Below are 19,020 nucleotides of genomic sequence, written 5' to 3' on the forward strand. Positions count from 1 at the left end.
TTGGGGTGGGAGTTCACACCCATCTATGACATGGACTGAGAGGAAGAGGCTTTCTTTGTGAAGCCCCAGTTCCCCTGTGACCACGAGGGTAAAATAATCATTGTCCTTTTAGTGGATACGTTAGCCTCAATTGATTTAACGTCCCCTTCTTGAAACAGAGCCCAGAACATCAAGCCAATAAAAGTTCTCCACTTTTGCCATGTGCCTGGGCATCTTGGCATTAATTTCAACTTCCCATCTTGGAGCTGAGCCCATTGCACCAGTAGGTAAAGCACTGCCTTTCCCACCACTCTGCCCCTCTGGCACAGCCTTGGAGCACGCAGACTCCGTGCAGCCCATCTGTCCTCTTTTCTACTGATGAGCTGTGGGCCTTAGCTGCAGGTCCTTGGCAGCCTGTGTTCCCAACCCTGCATAATGGTTCGGTCCACATCTCTAGCCTCTGTTTACCTTCCTGAAGAGGAAAGCCACTTGTAACAGATCTTCCTTTAGGAAAGTTTTGAGAGAGAAGCAGGCCTTCTCTCTGAGCCACCTGTTCACATCGGTCGGAGGGAACTTCCCAGTGCCCCCTGCTTCCAGCACCAGCAGCACCGTCATCATTAGTAACATTTACTGAGTGTCCGTTATGTGCTGGGCACTTTATGTATGTGATCTTACCCAGTCCTCAGACTAATCCAGTGAGGAAACAGAGATTCAGAGGTTCCATGAGTTTTCTGGGATGACACAGCTAGTGAATGAAAGGTGACAGTATGATAAATACTTTACACGTGTTATCCTCTCATTAATGCAATGAGATGATCATCGTCATCCCTGCTGAAAGGAGGAACCCGAGGCTTATGGAGGCAGGGATGTACCGAGTAAGAGCTGCCCCGGAAACCAGGCCTTCTGGCTCTCATTTTCCTCCCACGCCCCTTCCTCCCTTCTCTTCCTTCCCCCCCCTCCCCTTCACACTCCGCTTCCTCCTCTCCCTTCTTCCCACTCTCCTAGTTCCTGCTCCTCCTCTCCCTTTCTCTCCTCCTCCTTCTTTGCATCCTCCTCTGCCTCTTGAACACCCAGGGTATGTGGGGCTGTGGCCACCTTCCCTCCACCAGTGATTCTGTGACCGTCACCTGCTGTGATCTGTCTCTCTAGGCTTTGCAGGAGGAAATCGCCATCTCTGGCTGCAAGATGAGGCTGAGCTACCTGAGCAGCCGTACCCCCGGCTACAAATCTGTCCTGAGGATCAGCCTCACCCACCCCACCATCCCCTTCAACCTCATGAAGGTCCACCTCATGGTGGCGGTTGAGGGCCGCCTCTTCAGGAAGTGGTTTGCTGCAGCCCCAGACTTGTCCTATTATTTCATCTGGGACAAGACAGACGTCTACAACCAGAAGGTGTTTGGGCTCTCGGAAGCCTTCGGTAAGCCTCCCAGCCGCAGGCCTCAATGCCATCCTCAGAGAGACAATACGACCTGGGGGGACGGGGCTCTTTTTCCACCTCCCTTGTTTCTTCTTCCTCCCTTTCTTTCTTTCTTTTTTTTTTTTTTTTTTTTTTAATTTATTTATTTATTTATTTATTTTTGGCTGTGTTGGGTCTTCGTTTCTGTGCGAGGGCTTTCTCCAGTTGCGGCGAGCGGGGGCCACTCTTAATCGCGGTGCGCGGGCCTCTCACTATCGTGGTCTCTCTTGTTGCGGAGCACAGGCTCCAGACACGCAGGCTCAGTAATTGTGGCTCACAGGCCTAGTTGCTCCGTGGCATGTGGGATCTTCCCAGACCAGGGCTCGAACCCGTGTCCCCTGCATTGGCAGGCAGATTCTCAACCACTGCGCCACCAGGGAAGCCCCCTCCCTTTCTCTTTCTTAGAAATACCTAAGGTCTAGTTGGCCGTCAGGACCTTTCAGTGACCATCCATGACCTAAAAGAAAGTACGCAAAGACCTGCATATGGAAAACTTGACCATTAAAAAAGAGGGTTACAAAACCAAAAAGGCCCTTGAAGAGCTCTGTGGTGGTATGTGACGGGCTGAAAGAGGCTGGTGCCGCAGAGGTAGAGCCACGTGGACATTGCCCCAGCCCTGCCCACCCCCGCCAGCCGTTGGGCCTGAACTTACCCATTAAAAATATGGGAGTCTGGAGCTTCTGGGTTTCTTCAGTCTTATTGAGGTGCAGGAGCTAAGATTCTTCCCTCACCAGAAAGGCTTTTTGGCCTCTTTACCTCCTTGCCAATCAGAGAGTCCCTTTGTTGATGTTATTGCTGTTTTTCTCTAAGATGAAGCAGAGGGTGACTACAGCCTCACCTGGCGTCCCAGCCCCACTCGGACCTCGGGCTTCCAGGGCTGGCTGTGCTCATCTCAGCTCCCGGGTGACAGCAAGGCTCCAACGAAGGGTTCAGAGCTGGCTTGTTAGAAGTCCTAAGCCCTGCAGGGCTAGTCCTCCAAGCACTTAGAGTAACAGCCCAGGAAATCCCTCTCAACTTGAACCTCACTCCAGTTTCATTCCCTTTCTAGATTCGACAAAGGCAGAGTGAGGAAGCAGATGAGAAGTAATGAAAGAAAGAGAGAAAGAGAGAAAGAGGGAGGGAGGGAGGGAAGGCAGGCAATAAGAGAGTGTCTGTTGAGCATCTGCTCTGGGTGATGTCCTCCCTGTACATTGGTATCTCGGTTAATCCTTACAACCACCCTGTGAGTCAGAAATTGTCCTCATATCCTGCATGAGGAAGCTGAGGACCAGAGAGGTGAGGTGACTTCCCAAGGCCACAAAGGAAGGAACCGAGCTGGATTTACCCCAGATCTCCCCTGTAGTTTTGCATCCTGCCCTACCCCATAGGGCACACTGGGAGCAAAGATGCCATCTGTCACTGTTTACGATCCCTTCTGTAAACCAAACTACTTCTATGGTCTCTTCAAAATCAATGAAGTCTTACTACCTCTTTAGATGAAATGAGCACATTTAGTGCCCACCAGCCAGTTAAGGTCTCAGCACAGAGACGTCAAGGGCTGAGGTTTGCTTTCCTGAGATGACAGGGGACCAGTAGGAGGCAGAGTGGCTGCTTAAGGGACTCAAGGTCATAGGGAAGAGGTCACAGGGACATCTTCCAGTGCATTCGCTCCTGCCATAGCGGGCCAGCAATCTCTGAGGGCACCTAAAGGAAACTTTAAGGGGCTGCCCAATTGTTAATTCCTGTCTTGATCATGTGATAGAGCATTGCCCAGTGGAAAATAGCATCTGCACAGAAAGATACTTGGAAGAAACGGCATTCTTGTCTCTGCCAGTTCCTTTCCATAGGGCAGTTACTGGGATTTTTCACAAACCCAGACTCAGGGAGCCTGGTTAGCCTGCCTCCCAGTGACCCAGGAGGCCTGGATTTGTGAAACAAAAGCAAAACCAGGGATTTTCAAGTTTTGAGACCTCAAAGCACCTTCTAGCTTTCAGAGTTCCCTAACTGAGCTCCTTTTCCATGTGTTCATTACAAATGATTTTTGATTTTTTTCTTTATTAAAGTATTACCATGTTCATTAATTAAAATGTGGTAAGTGGACCCAAAAATAGAAATAAAGTCAAACATATTTCTATAAACAAATACAACTACTTGTTAACATTAAACTTTATTTTCTTTTTTCATGTATAGTTTTTTTTTAACAGAGATTTAATACCGTATATAACCAGTCCTTTCAACTCAGCATTACCCCGTAAGCACTTTTCCCCGTCACCCTGTGGTCTTCATAACCATAATTTCCAGTGGCTGCATAATATTCCTCAGGTGGATACACTTGGTTTGCTCAACCTCTCACCCCCCTTTGGACCTTTAGGTTACTTCCAACTTTCCACTATTATAAATAATGCTGCAGTGAAGGCTTTAGTGCCTAAAGTATTTTCCATACTAAAGATTATTTCCCTGGAATCGATTCACCTGGGTCCTTCACCTGGATCCTTCATAAAGTATTTAGAACATTTGTTTAATGTTTCCTAATGATGTACGATTGCTCTCCAAAAAAGTATGTTCAGGCTCAGCCTCCCAGTGTTAGTGGCACATAGGTCTGGTTGCCACTTAGGAATTTGATCCTTCTTCCTTTTCTACCAAAGACAAGCAGGGGCCTTGCATGCAGATCTAAAGCCAAAGAAGAGGCTTTGCTCACCTGTGCATTTTGTGCCTTTTGTTTTCTACAGTTTCTGTGGGTTATGAGTATGAATCCTGCCCAGATCTGATCCTGTGGGAAAAAAGAACAGCAGTGCTACAGGGCTATGAAATCGATGCTTCCAAGCTGGGAGGATGGAGCCTGGACAAACATCATGCCCTCAACATCCAAAGTGGTGAGTGGATTAGTACAATTCCAGGAACCAGGCCGCGGTGTGACCCTTTTCTCATATGCTTTGTTCCCTGTGAGGCAGAAAACACACACTTCAAATTACATAGTCTTATATGTGATCAGTCAGTCAGAAGCGTTAATACAGATATTCCTTGGCTACCTTGTCACTGCTAGGCAGTGGGGATGCAGAAGTGAAGGGCTTCAAGGGTTTACACTCTGGGTGAGACAAACACTTCCCAGGCAGTTTCCACGCTGTGCCAGGGACAGTGCCGTCACAGAGGGGAGCTGGGGACACTCTGGGGCTGTAGAAGAGGAGCACCTGACTCAGCTTCTTGGTTCAGCAGGGTGTCTCTTGGGAGAGAACTTCTGAGCTGAGTCTCAAAGGGTCTATAGGATTAGCCCTGTATGTCAAGGAGGGAGAACTTTGTAGGCAGAGAGCACAGCATGTGCCAAAGCACTGAAGCTTGAAAGAAGAGTAATTGGAGAGAATGTTCATTGTGGTTTGAGCAAAGGGTGAAATGAAGGGAATAGCAAAAGCCAGAGCCGGGGGCTTGAGCAGCTGGAGCCCCAGGTAAGAAGATTAGAATTTCCAACTCCATCCAGAGGCAGATCGCAAGCCTCTGAAAGGTTTAACGCATGCAAGTGACACAGTCGGATCTGTAGTTTAGATAGCCCCCTCTGACTGTGTCCCAGGATGGGACAGGTAAACATGGTAATGATGTCAGATCTCTCCTGCCTAATCTGTAGATGCAAGAATGCTTATCAAAGCCACTGCTTTGATGTTTGGGGGGGTGTGGGAATTGAAAAACTACTTCTAAAGTTTATAATAAAATAAAGATTTGTAAATAGATAAGGCAGTCTTTAAAATAAGAACAAAAAAAGAGGCACTTGCCAGATGTTAAAATATCTTAGGAAAACTGTAACACTTAAAACTGTGTGGTGCTGTTACAGGAACAGAGAAATAGATTCCATGGGATAGAACAAGGCACCCAGAAACTGACCTGTGAGTAGTCATTAGGACTACGTTTGGCCATGAGTGTCAGAAAAGCCAAAATAACAGAATTGCAAACAAGTTAAAAGTTTGTTTCTCACTCACCTGAAAGTCTGGAGGTAGGTGATCCAAGGCTGGTTTAGACCTCTGCAGGGTTGTTCTACTCAGGCCTCCATCCCCAAGGTCATGGTCCAAGGTGACTGCTTCAGCTCCAGCCTTCACATCTACTTTCCAGCCAGCAGGAGGGAGGAAGAGGACTGAGAGCAAGCCCCTTCCATTGTAGGGACACCTCTCAGCAGCTGCCCACACCACTTCCACACCTTTAACCAGTTACCTGCCAAGTGTAGCTGCAGAGGGAGCTGGGGATTGTAGTCAGTTCCAGACAGTCACACGTCCAGCTAAACAGCACAGTTCTATAACTACAGAAGAAGGGCAGGGTGGGTAGGATACAAGTTCCTGCCACGCACCATGTATACATGGTATATGGTAGAGGTAGCATCACGTGTCAGCGGAGGATGGATAGGTGTTTTAGAAATTGGTATTGGGGGAAATGGGCTCAATGTGTGGAGGAAAAAATTAAGTTCACACTGTACACAAAATAAATTTAAAAGTTTGATTAAAGAGCTAAATTTGAAAGATCTTTAAAGTGAATAGAAGAAAATACAGGAGAGTATATTTATGATCTCAGAGAAGGATTCCCTAAAACCCTAAAAAAAAGCAGGAACATTAGAATTGAAGAATGGTTGATTAGACTACGTAAAAATGAAAGATGTCTGTTCAATAAAGGGCAAAGCTAACAGATGACAGCCTGGGAGAAGATTCTTGTGGCCATAAAAACCAAAACTCACTCAAAGCTTCAGTATGGAAGGGGTGAGGCCGGAGGCAGAGAGTCCAGTTAGGAGGCTGTAACAACAGTACAGGAGTTAAAGGATGAGCTGGGCCTGAGAAGAGACAGTATAGATATGGGATGCAGTTTGCACGCCATTGAGGTCAATCCCTTCATTTTGCTGGTGGGGAGACTGAGGCCCAAGGGCAGTTAAAGCACTGAAGAGACCCATGCAAGCTCTGGGATCAGCCCATTAGTATCAAAATCAGGTAAAAACCCCAGTCTCTTGACTCCACCTCAGTGAGAAGAGTCTGGGAGTTTCACTTGTGTATTTCTATGAACATTTACTGGTATCTACTCTGTGTCAGGTCTGTGCTAGGCCGTGGGAATACAGAAGGGAAAAGACATTGTCTCCGCACATGAAATGGTCTCACTCTAAAGAGAGAAAACAGATAAGTGCAATAAAGAATTCTGTGCTGTGATGGAGACGTAGACTAGGCACGTGAGGTGTGTTCAGTCTATTTGAGAGGCAGCGGAGCTGAATGATTCAGAGCTTGGACTCAGAAGCGCTTCTACTGTCATCTGTGTGATGTCAGGTCTCCCCTGTTAATACAGGGAGCATAATGGCACCTGTCTTACACACTTGTCATGGGAATTCAATCAGCAAAGCAGTGTGGCCTGTCCAGGATGGCCTGGGTTTCGTTATGGGGTGAGGCAGCCTTGGGAGATGAGTCTGGAAATGGTAGGCAGGGATCTGGCATTCCTTGCAAAAGCAAGGCGACCCTGTGGCCGGCCACAGGGGAGAGCCGTCTCCTGCTCCATCGGTGATTCTGTTCTTCTGTCCTTGTCCCAGGCATCTTGCACAAAGGGAACGGGGAGAACCAGTTTGTGTCTCAGCAGCCTCCTGTCATCGGGAGCGTCATGGGCAACGGACGCCGGAGAAGCATCTCCTGCCCCAGCTGCAACGGCCTTGCTGACGGCAACAAGCTCCTGGCCCCCGTGGCCCTCACGTGCGGCTCCGACGGGAGCCTCTACGTGGGAGATTTCAACTACATCCGAAGGATCTTCCCCTCCGGGAACGTCACCAACATCCTGGAGTTGAGGTATGTGAGGGGAGGCCTTCCTCACGGTTCCTAATATGTCCCTTTGCCATCCTGTGGGCCCACCTGGTGTGACCCACCAGCCCGAGAAGGGGACAGGACAGAGCCTCACCTGTCACTCCCCAGAGACCAAACTGTGAGCTGGGGGCTCTGGGGAAGCAGGTGCTGCTTTTCACGGGGCACTGCAATGAAGACAAACTGCCCTTGGGACAGGGAGCTATCTTGGCATCCAGAGGATGTAGAGGGCTGCCAGCAACCGAGAAGCCCTTGGAAGCCCTTGAATCTTTTTTCTGTTTCCTGGCACCAAACTGATTGGAATTCGTCACCTGAGTCTTTTTATAAGGACAAGGGATGGTGTCACGGACTAGGCCCTGGTGCCAGTGTTACCAAGCCTGGCCCTGTTACTTAACACGCGTCGGAGTTAGGAGAAGTTCCCTGCAGCTGCCCCGTACTGAGATAAGGCCCACGGGCTGCTCCTAAGACGCAGAGGTGCAGCAGAGCCAGCTGTCAGCCTCTCCTTCTCCCCATTCTCACCATGAGGGATGGAGCACAGCACACTCACAGCTCGGGGAAGGGCCTCATATGTTGGATGTCTCTACGCCTCCCTAAACCAGATCTTTTCGGAACCAGACCACTGTCACAGGGTGGGTTCCAGGGTTATAGAGAAGCTGTGGCTAGAGACGGGGGAGCCCCACTCTCCCTTTCAGGAGAAATTGTACCAAGTTCCTCACAACTGTTTTAGGGATTGGGATCTGCCCATCTCCTGGGCTGGGGTCCATGTGAGCAGGATGGGCCCTTGAGCTGGAAAGCGGCCAGGGGAAAAGGAAGCTCTCTTTTTGCGAGGCCTCTTCTATTTGCCTAGTATAACAGTTCTGCAAGATATGTATTACTATTGCCCTGACAGATAAGATAAAGGAGACTCAGGGAATTTAAGGAATCTGCCCAAGGTCCAGCTTGGCAGGCCCAGCCCAGAAGGCCATCACGCAGTCTGCCTCGCCCAAGAATTGTCACATGGCCCGGTGAGGACCACTGTGGCTGAATGCCATGTTTAGTTATTCCCGGGAGGTAAGTGCCCGCTGAGAGTCTCACTCTGCAGCACACACGAGAGAGGAGGGGAAGGCTCACTGGCTGACCACAGCTGTCACGGCCCTCAAGATGAGGGTGCTGGTACTCACCGACCCACACAGGGACGAAGGAAGAAGAAGGTCTTTGGCCATGAGAAAATCAGAAGCTCACATTCTGTAGACTCACAGGAAATCAGGTATCAGGCTGAATGAGAAGCAGGCCGCTGATGGGATGTTATCTGCCTTTTTTTCTCTCTTTTATGAGTTTGACCAGTGTAGACATCTGCCAGAGAAGAGGGAACTCTTGAGTGTATTTGCTTTAGTCAGCTGCTCATATTATCTTTCTCTTTCCCGTGCCGTGATGGAAAGAGCCGTGGGCTATGGGGTCATCCCACCTTGGCAGAGAAACTAGAACTGGACCACTTACCCTCTCTGGGCCTCCATTTTCACATCTTTTAAATAAGAGACCCCCGTTTTCTCTGTCTCCCTGCCACAGCTGTGGGGAGATTGTGAAAGACAGTGGGTAAGGAAGGGAGGAGTAAATTAAATTGGGAAAGAAAAATTTGTCGACATACTATCATCTTGGTATATTTTCTTCCAGTCTTTTTTCCCAGGTCTGTTTCTCTGTGTCACCCTCTCCCTTGTAATTAGAGTGTATCTCCAGTTCTGTATTCTATTCTGAGGAGGATTGTGGTGGGCTACGCAGGTTTGGGTAGCTCTCCCTCGGGCAGTGTGCACACAGAGATGCAGCTTTGAGTGTGTGTATCTCTGGGAGTGCTTCTCTGTACAGGGGAGGGAATCGACTGTTCCAGCCTCTGTCTTACCCTGGTGAAAGCAGCCTGGGTCAACCTCATCCTCTTCCCGTAAGTCAGCAGTGTTGACGCAGGTGAAACCATGCCTCTTCTGTGATACGTAGCTGCTTATAAGTGAGCTCACTGACAAGTAATAGCCAATATGAAATATATCAGTGTCAGAGCTGCTAAGTCTTTATTTATTATAATATTGTACAGGACCATTGCTGTCAAGTTTTCAGGCTGCGAATAATGCTTCTAACCCTGCTGCTAACACTTCATTCTTTCTTCTATTCCCTGCTCTCCTGTCTTCTGTCAGAAATAAAGATTTCAGACATAGGTAAGCCAACCGGTGGAGAATTTCCTGTCTCTCCCCTGCCTTGTTGCATGCTGTATGGTAAGCTGCACCTGTCAATTTCAGATCGCTCAATGGCAAACGAATCCTGTGTGATTGGATCGGATTGGGGGTACATCAGCTACAATGAGAGAAAGTCATTAATAATGGTGGGGGTGAGTGGGGAGAGCCTGAACTCCTTTCATCTCTACCAAAGTGCAGCACTTACTCTGGTAGTTTGTGGACATGACAGACTGAGTAATAGGGGGAAATTTTAACCTTGGCATAGTAATTTGAACACCCCAGTCTGCTTATCCTCAGAGTGAATGAGGACGTTATCCTAACTGTGTTGAGTGACTTGGAGGGTCACAGTTGGGAAGTCCTGAGAACGTCTGATTCAGGCAAAGATCCTGGAAGAAGACAGGCTTCAGATTTGTATTTCTGTGGGCATTCCAGGTGCCTTGGCTTTGGAGGCTGGGTTGCTAGGGGACTTCTCCAGAAGGTCTGCCAGCAAGGAGAGAATGGGGGAATTTCCAGACCATACAGACCACCCAAAGGGAGCAACCCCCAAACAGGAACTTTGTCACAGAGTAGATTTGTCGTGTAGGCTCACAATGACCCTGCGGCAAACAAAAGTGGTCCTCGTCAGACACACCGAGAGGAATGTCTGCCTCTCAGCATCCCCTGTCATTGTGGCGCTCGTCTGACTCCTGGGTAATGGTCAGGGTCCCCAAGCCTCAGAGTCCCCAAGCCTCACACACATCTGGGTGACTTGGAAGTAGCCATGGCAGACGGGGATGTGGCTCGCACTGCTACCCAGGTGACTCTCAGTTATCCACGTGCGGCTCAGATCAAAGTGGCACATGGGGTGGTGCTTACTTGGGATAAGGATGGTAGAAAGAGTCAGACAGACCCAGAAATCCAATCATGTTTATGTCCATGTCTATATAGTTATTAATGTAATTAATAACTATATAGATATAATTAGATATAGTATTAATGTAACAATCATATATAGTCTTTTAAGGTAATAATAATAATATGTAGAGAGCATTTAATATGTAGCAGAGAGGAGGTTAAGTGTTTTACATGGATTATAGCAATTCAGCCCCAAACCGCCCTGTGAAGTAGGTATTCATGATACACCCAATTTACAGATGAGAAAACTGAAGCTCCCCAACTGTGTGACCTTGAAAAACTTATTTCATCTGTCTGATCATTAGTTTCTAACTTGAGGATAATAAAATCTCCCTTGGAGAGAGGAGCACTAATGATTTATTATTATTATTACTATTATTATCATCATCATAACAATTATATGATGATGATTATGACTCCATTTTTCCCCAAAAAGGAATTCAGTCCTCTTATAACCAAAGACACATGTATTAAAGTAAATTAGAGTTTGGGAATAAGAGAAAAAAGGAGGAAACACATATATGTGATTACACATCAAATAAGACTCTGAGCTTCCTGGAAGCCAGATTAAACAGGGAAACATAATTGTTTCCATGGTTTACATCATCAGAAATGGGAAAATATGCCCACTTCTAAGCAGAGGAATATTTTTTCCTGACACTGAAATAGAAAAGAGATTTCCAAAGATCTTTGTGTGGATGATACTGAACTATGAATTGATATGTGCCCTCAAGTTCAGTTTTATAGAAAACACAGTACATTTCATATGAAAATCTTGGATGAAAACCTAGCATTTATCATTAAAACCTCCCCAGTCAGTGTTGGTAACTGCCTGGGACACAGCCGGGATACAGGGGGACCTAGCCAGGAAGAGTTAGGAGCCAGGGCACTTGTCCAGCTTTGCTGTGTATTCGTGCGGCCTTGGGCTGGTCACTTAGCTTTTCTGGTTTCCAACTGCATCATCTATAAATTGAGAGAGTTGTGGTTTTGGTACCTTTTGTTTCTGACTTTTAGCAATCTTTTGATGTATCCATGGTATGATTTCAGGGCTGGATTCCTGCCCTCTCTCAATTCATTGTTTTCTCACGTGCCAAAACCTATTTCGAAAGTGAACCAAAGCGGAAGGGAAAAACAGAATTTTTTTTCTGCCTTCCAGTTTTCTAAAGACAATCAGGAGGGAAAAGACCAGGGCTCCGGCTCTGATTTTAACTGGTACCTGGATATTGGTAAATCCCTTCCTCTCTCAGAGCCTTAGTGTTCCCATCAGTAAATGCCAGAAGTAGATTAAAGAAATTCTAAAATTTTGTCCTCTTCGTCCATTAGCATTTCCAGCTGCTCCCAGGGATAGCATTTGGCTCCAGGCTGGTGCCCTTAGCATGTGGGTGTGTGTCTCTTTCTTTGACCTTTACAGCCTCAATTCAGCCCACCATACTGGACATGCTCAGCCCAGAGACCCCCACCCTTGTCCTTTGGGTATCTTCCTCCCTGCGTCCCTTCAGGGAACAAGGATTCTCACCTCTTCCCAGATCTCTCCCCTAGGGTCACGGAGGAATGTCTGAAGCCTGTTGTTCAGAAGTACATTTGAACTCAGTTCTCCATCAAACCCAGCTACACAGATTATGTTAACTCTGAGAGAGACCTTAATTGCCTCGGAAAATAGGTTAGACAGACAGTATTAAGTATGACATACTTGTCTTTTCCATTGTGCAGTAACATAAATGTTCTGGAGTTTTCGTAAGGTGACCAGCTGCCATTAATTGGGCATTTTTATTTTTTAATAGAACAGGCACTATGCTCAGATTTACATTCTTTATAGAATTTTGTCCTCAAAGTAACCCTTTGAAATAGATGTGATTATCCCCATTTCTAAGATGAAAAAAACTGAGGCTCAGAGTAATGAAGTAATTTGCCCAAGGTCACCTACCAAGTGGGTGGTGGAGCTGGTATTTGAAAACCATGTCTGTGTGGTTCCAATGCTCAAGCTCTTCCCACTTGTTCTGAGAACCAGTGAATCAAGTTCTACCAGGGCTGCTACATGACATGGGCAAAGGACGCTCCTTTGCACAAGCGGATCTTATTCTGAGACAGAGGGAGAATGCTCACTCACAAGCAGGGAATAGATTGCCTTTCGTTCCAAGAGACTTCTGGGCTCACAGCTCCTACTAGGAAATTCCCTACATTGTCCACAAAGAGGGCAGAGTGAGGCTTCACTGCAGCTCATTAACTTCAGGATTGCTACCTTATAGCCTCTAAGATTTTACGTAGCTTCCAGAGATACCAGGCTTATGTTTAAGGAAGTAGAAAAGAAGGACCGTACTCTATGCCCAGCCCTCCTCAGGATACTGGGGATCAGAATCAGATCAGACGCGGTCCCCTGTCCACAGAACCAGGCGTGGGGTCTCAGGGGTAGGCCGTCTCCCGTCTCATGCATTTATGGCTTGCAGAGTATTCTAAGTAAGGCCCTGCTCCTCCAAGTACAGATAAGCAACATCGGCATCCTCTGAGAACTTGTTAGAAATACAGGCTCTCAGGCCACACCCAGAACTGCTGAACTGAAGTCTTCCTTTTAGCATGATTCGTGGGTACATTAAAGTTTGAAAAGCACTGCTCCTAAAGCCATGGCTTCCAAATCTAGCTGTGCCTCAGAATCACTGGAGTGATGTTAAAGGGACAGATGCCCAGGCCCTTCGGATGTGATGGGTGAGGCTTTTTTAAAAAAGCTTTCCAGGTGAACCTGATGTGTAGCCATATTGAGAACCATCACCCTAAGACCCTTAGCGGTGGATGTTTCCTGTCTATAATCCCAGAGAGGCGGATCATCATTCACTCACTGATTCATAAATTCAGCAGGCCTTTCTGGAACACTAACTCTGCACCAGCCCAGTGCTAAGCACCAGGGCCTTGAAGCCAGGCCCTGCCCTTGAGGAGTCCAAGATGTCCTTGAGGAGACAGACAACTAAGCAGAAAAGGGTCTTAAGGTGCTAGAAGTACTAAAAGTATAGTCTGCTGAGGGTCTCGTGGGACCACAACAAAAGAAAGAGGGCAAAGCAGGGTGCCAGGAATCCAGGAATGGTAGGTATTCCAGATGAGGTGATGCAGGAGCTAAATCCCAAGAGATGAGCAGGTGCTCCAGAGAGAAAGGCAGGGGAGCTTTCTAGGCCCTGAGAAGCAGTGTGGGGAAGTAGAACGAACACAGACTTCAATGTCCAGCAGATCCGAGATGGAAATCCACCATGCCACTTAGCAGGTTCTGGCCCTGCTCAAGTCACTTCGCCTCTCTCATCTCATTTCTGAAAGTTTTTTTTAAATAAATAAATAAAAAGCACCTGCCTTCTGTGGTAGTTGTAACGAAAATGAGGTCGTGCGTATAAAATGCTAGCACAGTGTCTGGGACAAATCGGCACCTGGAGGTAGCAGCAGATGCTTCCGTACCAGCAGCGGGCAGCTCTGGTCGTGCTGCTCCTGGGAGAGGTCCAGGCTCCTGGTGCAGGTGGCCTGAGGAAGAAGTGAGCTGAAGATTATCCAAGAGCTCTCTGCCAACTGGAAAGGGCTGTTGAGCTGGATAATTTCATTTGATCCTAATGACAATCCTGTGAGCAAAGCAGAGCAGAGATGCCATCATTTGACCCTGAGGGACCTACCGCTTGGATGATTTAGGTGACTCACCCGAGGGAGAACCCACATCCTCTCAGTTCAAAGCTAGTGCTTTCTCTCCTGCACTTAACTGACCCCCCAACCGCAAATTTGTCCTTGAGCACAAAAGAGGGGGCCACGGGACAATCCTGACAATGCCACCCTCTTCTGGAATTCACGGACCTGAGAAACGTCACCTAAGTGGCACTTCTCCAGGGCAGTGCAGAAGGACATGAGCTGAAACCTCGGGGGGCTAATCTAAGTGGACAGGGCCCCCCACCATACTCCCTCAAGGACCTATTTTCTACCAAGGTGGATAGCAACCATTTATCATGAGTGATAACGCGAAGAGATGAAGTAATCACCCCCTCCTCCAGCTGTCGTCAGGAAGCAGAAAGATCAAGGCTGCCCCAGCATTGCAGAGTAGGATCTAAGGTCACTGCATTTTATTTAGCCAGAATCAGTGTCATCTGGGAAGATTAAATCTGTGTTGCATTATAGGGCTAGTCACAGGGGACATTTCAAGATAAACAGGACCTCTCTCCTGTTACCACCACCCCCAAAAGAGAAGTACAAAAAAAAAGCTAAGTAATTTGATTGAAAATACTGTTTAAATAAACTAAAAATGGAGAGTCCGTCCACTTAATGGCTGCTGTGGGCTAGAAGGCACCAAGCTGAACATTGGAAATACAGAAAAGAATAAAACCCCGTCTCTTCCCACCAAGTATTGACAGGATTTGGGAGACAGACACATAAATAAATAGCCACAGCATTATGTTAAGTGTCCTGTAACCCAGATATGAACAGATATGAATCTCAGGGAAGGTTTCCCAGCAAAGGTACCATTTGAGCTGACACCTGAAGAATGAGTAGCAGTTCAGCAGGCTAAGAAAGGGAGGGCACGGGGTATTCCCCAGAGCAGGAAGAACAGGGACAAAGAGGCGTGATGGTGCATTTGAGGGACAAGTTGTCAGAATGTCTGAGGACAGGGTGTCTGTGAGGAAATGGCAGGAAAGAGCCTGGGAGGGTAGAGCAGTAGCCCAGCATGAGGGGCCTTGTGTGCTGCCAGGCTGGGGGGTCTGAATTAGCCTGTAAGACATGGAGGGTCCTGGAAGGGAAAGCATTGAGGTGACGTGTTGGGTTTGGGGTTAGATCAGGGAGGAATGGCTAGGGGAGGACCCAGGCTGCAGGCAGAGACCTGCCCTTTGTTGAGGAGGTCATGAGACAGTAGGGTCAGGACTAGAGAGGCAGGACAGCTGGAGAAGATCATGTCGTCTTAGTCGTATTCAAGGAGAGAAAGCAGGAAGGAAAGCCTTGAGTCTGGAGGCCTGGCCAGTCCCCAAGACACCGCCCAAAGCAAGGGGTGGGTGTGATGAGGAGCAATCAGACTGAGACCTTCAGAGAACCTGACCCTGAAGATTGCAGTGCCTCAGTCCCCATATGTAATTCAAAACACACTAATCTGTAAATAAAATGTTGTTTTTCAAAAGGACCCAAAACCTGCATGCCTGATGAGATGCAAAATAGCTTCTTCCTAGTCTCTTCTGATCCTCTTACTTGTACCTTGCAGGGGTATAGAGTGGCCCTACTTTGCTGGTGCTCTAGACACTGCTCAGTCTGTGCCCTGAATCCCCTCGCACGGTGTGTGTCCCACTGTCCGGTGAAAGTGGCCAGCGCCAGGCCATCCAGGCTGAACAGAGGGAGATTCCTTATTCCTTTGAATCAGAAGATCTTCCAGAGACTTGGAACCCCAGAGACTACCAATATTTAGATGCAGTCTGAAGCCCTGGCAATGATCAGGCCACGTGCAGGAACCGATCGTTAGCTTCCCAGGAGTTATGAGTCTGACTCCAGTACAGCCTAGACTTGGAAGAAACTGTAAATCATACTTTGTGATAGGAAAATTCAGCCTTAATAAGACATACCTAGTCTGTAGTCCTCTCCAAATGCAAAAACAGACATAATGACTAATAATTAAAATAACAATTACGATTATTAAGTACTATGTGCCATGCACTCTGCCGAGTATTTTTCATATATGGTTTTATATGATGTCCCCAATACACCAGCAAGGGAGCTGTTCCCATCCCCATTTTGCAGATGGAGAAAACTTGAGGCTCAGGAGGCCAGGTAACTTGCCCAGGTTTCAGAACCAGGAAATAACAAAGCTAGACGTGGGACCCAGACTGAGCTGACCCCAGAGCCCACACAGTTTTCCTGCCCAGTGCCTGGAGGCGGTGCCTTGTCTCCATAAGCCCTCTGTACAGTCGTGGCCTAGCTTCGCTTTCTTCTGTTAGCACGGCCTTGTCTTTGTGGCTGTTTTCCAGAAACAGAGCTATCCCCAGCACTGCTCCTCTCTTCCGTTTCTTCTTCCTTGGCTGTTGCTGCAAATTACAAACTAATCCTGCAGTTCATTTATGTCTGTCTGCAGGAGGGAGCCTGCTGGGCTCCTGATAAGTATAACATGAGCGTCAACAGAAGATGGTATTGACACTGGATGGTGTCCAGTCTGGCTGAGGCCTTAGCCGTCAGTCCCGAGATGGGGGTGGGGCTGCTGTGGGGGAAGCGTTTGTGTGTCATTTTGTTCTGAAGTGTTTTTTAAAGTCAGAGTCTTTCGTGTTTCTGGTCTGGATTTACAGGCCACCTCTGGTAAGCCTCACGGATAATCTTCTTAAGAAAACACGTATTGAGCACCTGATATGGGCATGGCACTGGGCATCACGGTCTTTGGCAAGAGGCGTCTGCATTCATAGTTGGGTGGGAGGGATAGTTAGGCCAACCAGAGAGGTCAGAAGAATTGGGCAACCATCACCCCAAATAGGGACATTGTCCCCATAAGACTTTTTTACTTGGACTCAAGTTGTGCATCTCCGGCTGCCTGTTAGGAAAGAAGAAAGTGCTCACCGACTGCTGTGTCCTTGTTTTGCAGTCACACTCCGGCGCACAAATACTACCTGACCGCAGACCCCACGAGCGGGGCTGTCTTCCTTTCGGACACCAACAGCCGGCGGGTCTTCAAGATCAAGTCCACCGTGGTGGTGAAGGACCTCGACAAGAACTCCGAGGTGGTGGCGGGGACAGGTGACCAGTGCCTCCCCTTTGATGACACTCGCTGTGGGGATGGTGGAAAAGCCACGGAAGCCACACTGACCAATCCCAGGGGTAAGGCCTTGCTTTTAAACACTCTCAGTAACATTTATTGGGTTATTTTCCATTTCCAAAAGACATATCTGTTTATCATTACAAAAAATGTTGGAAAACGCTAAGAACTCTACAGAGGAAAGTTTAAATTGTCATAATTCCACCTGCCAGAAATATTCCCAGTTAACATTTCCTGTCTTTCCCCCTAGTCTTTTTTCTTAAGTGTTCTTGTGCATGTAATGCTCACCAGAAACAAACAAAATGAAATCACATTAAACAACCTGTTTTAGCAACCTACTTCTTTTCCTAAGTGATATATCGCAAATGTTTCTCCATGTCATTAAAGAGTCTTTGGTGTACTTGCTTTTAATAGCTATATATTATCCCAGCAAATGGATGTCCCATTATTTATTTATCAATACCCTCCTGCTGGATATTTATGCTACCTTTCATGTTATTGTTTGATAAAAACATGGAAGTGTATCATCTTTGCACATGTTCATGTGCTATAGGATGGGTTAACTCTAAGCTTCAATTCTGAGTGCTTCAAAAAGTTGGACCTCTTCATACCCACAATCACTTTCCATTCACTCATTCAGCAAGTATTTAGTGAGCATGCAGTGCAATGTACTTGCATAAATAAGTTCATTGTAGCAGAAAAATAAGACTTGAATGTGAATCTCTCAGATGGGAGAGGGGGAGAAGTGCTCCCTGAGATGCAAGGAGAAAGAACTGTGCGTGGGAGTCCAGAGCCAAGGGAGGTCCCTGTGTCCAAGAGACTGGGAAAGCTTTTTGGAGGAGATGCCATCATTGTCAACAGACACCCATCAGTGTATGTTTACCATGTTGCAGGTCCTACAGCCAATGACCTATAGTGTCTAAGCCACATGGCCCTTAACAATAAAATAGGAGTAATAGTATCTTCTGTGTCCACCTCCTAGGATTGTTCTGACGGTCAAAATTAATATATTTCGTACGATGTCCTATAAAAATGTCATGAGTGATAGTTTTTTTTAAATAGTGCCAGATTTCAGGGCGTGGTTTTGAATGAAAGCTGTAGGTTTTCAAATGAAAGCTGACTTACTCCTCCAGAAAGCCACAGTGCACTTCATACTCAGGAGTCCTATATCTAAATTCAGACATTGCCACCTAATAGCTGTGTGACTTTGGGTGAGTTGCTTAACCTCTCTGAGCCCCATTTACCTCCTCTATGAAATAGAAATATACTATACAGTTGTAGTACAGATTAACTATTACCAGGAATGTAAATGCTTGCTTAGGACAGTAGTACCAGGCACGTGATAAACATCCCATAAATGGTAGTTCGTATTATAATTGTTACATTGTATGTGCAGCATAGCATGTATCATATTATTTAATAGCGTATGTCTCTACCACATACGTGAAGTGGTCAGCTGGTAACTCCATGGGGTAGATATTGTGACATCTGTGGTTAATCTCCTTCCTAATCGTGATTTCCTAATACTGAAAGAGTAGCCTGGAGTGGAAAGAACACTGGGCTTGCACTTAGGGACCCTGCATGACAATTCTGCTCTGCCACTCCCGGCTCTTGTGTCCTCCTTCTCTGGGCCTCAGGTTTCCTGTTAGTAAATGTGAGGATTGGGCAAATGGTCCCCGAGAGCCCTTTTGGTCGCAACCTTCTGTTCTCTTAGAATTAAAACAGTTTTTTCTGAGAATTTTTATTTTCTCAAAATCTTTTCTCAGTTGCTCTACACATGTGTGTTCTCCACCCTCCCCTCACAAACACATACACACGCACACGTGCACAGATGCAGTGACAATGAAGTCGCCCCAAAGCCTGTAATTAACCCAGATAGAAATGACAAGGGTGCCACGACGTGCAGGCACTGTGCAGCAGGGAGGAGAAAAGATGTCCATCTATATAGCACAACAAAAGGAGAAAAAATGAAGTAATTAA

General features: G+C 47.1%; 1 protein-coding gene across 4 annotated transcripts in view; it reads left to right on the forward strand.

The window, feature by feature from the left end:
* The window catches only part of TENM4 (teneurin transmembrane protein 4), a 744,874-nt gene that overhangs the window by 673,430 nt on the left and 52,424 nt on the right, over positions 1-19,020 (forward strand). For all 4 annotated transcript variants that reach the window (XM_059930706.1, XM_059930709.1, XM_059930707.1 and 1 more), the window contains 4 exons: positions 1,129-1,396; positions 4,144-4,287; positions 6,954-7,203; positions 16,870-17,102. In XM_059930706.1, coding sequence (XP_059786689.1) covers positions 1,129-1,396; positions 4,144-4,287; positions 6,954-7,203; positions 16,870-17,102 — 895 coding nt within the window. The remainder of the gene's footprint in view (positions 1-1,128; positions 1,397-4,143; positions 4,288-6,953; positions 7,204-16,869; positions 17,103-19,020) is intronic.

Source organism: Balaenoptera ricei, chromosome 8, assembly GCF_028023285.1.
Source record: "Balaenoptera ricei isolate mBalRic1 chromosome 8, mBalRic1.hap2, whole genome shotgun sequence".
NCBI classification, from domain to species: domain Eukaryota; kingdom Metazoa; phylum Chordata; class Mammalia; order Artiodactyla; family Balaenopteridae; genus Balaenoptera; species Balaenoptera ricei.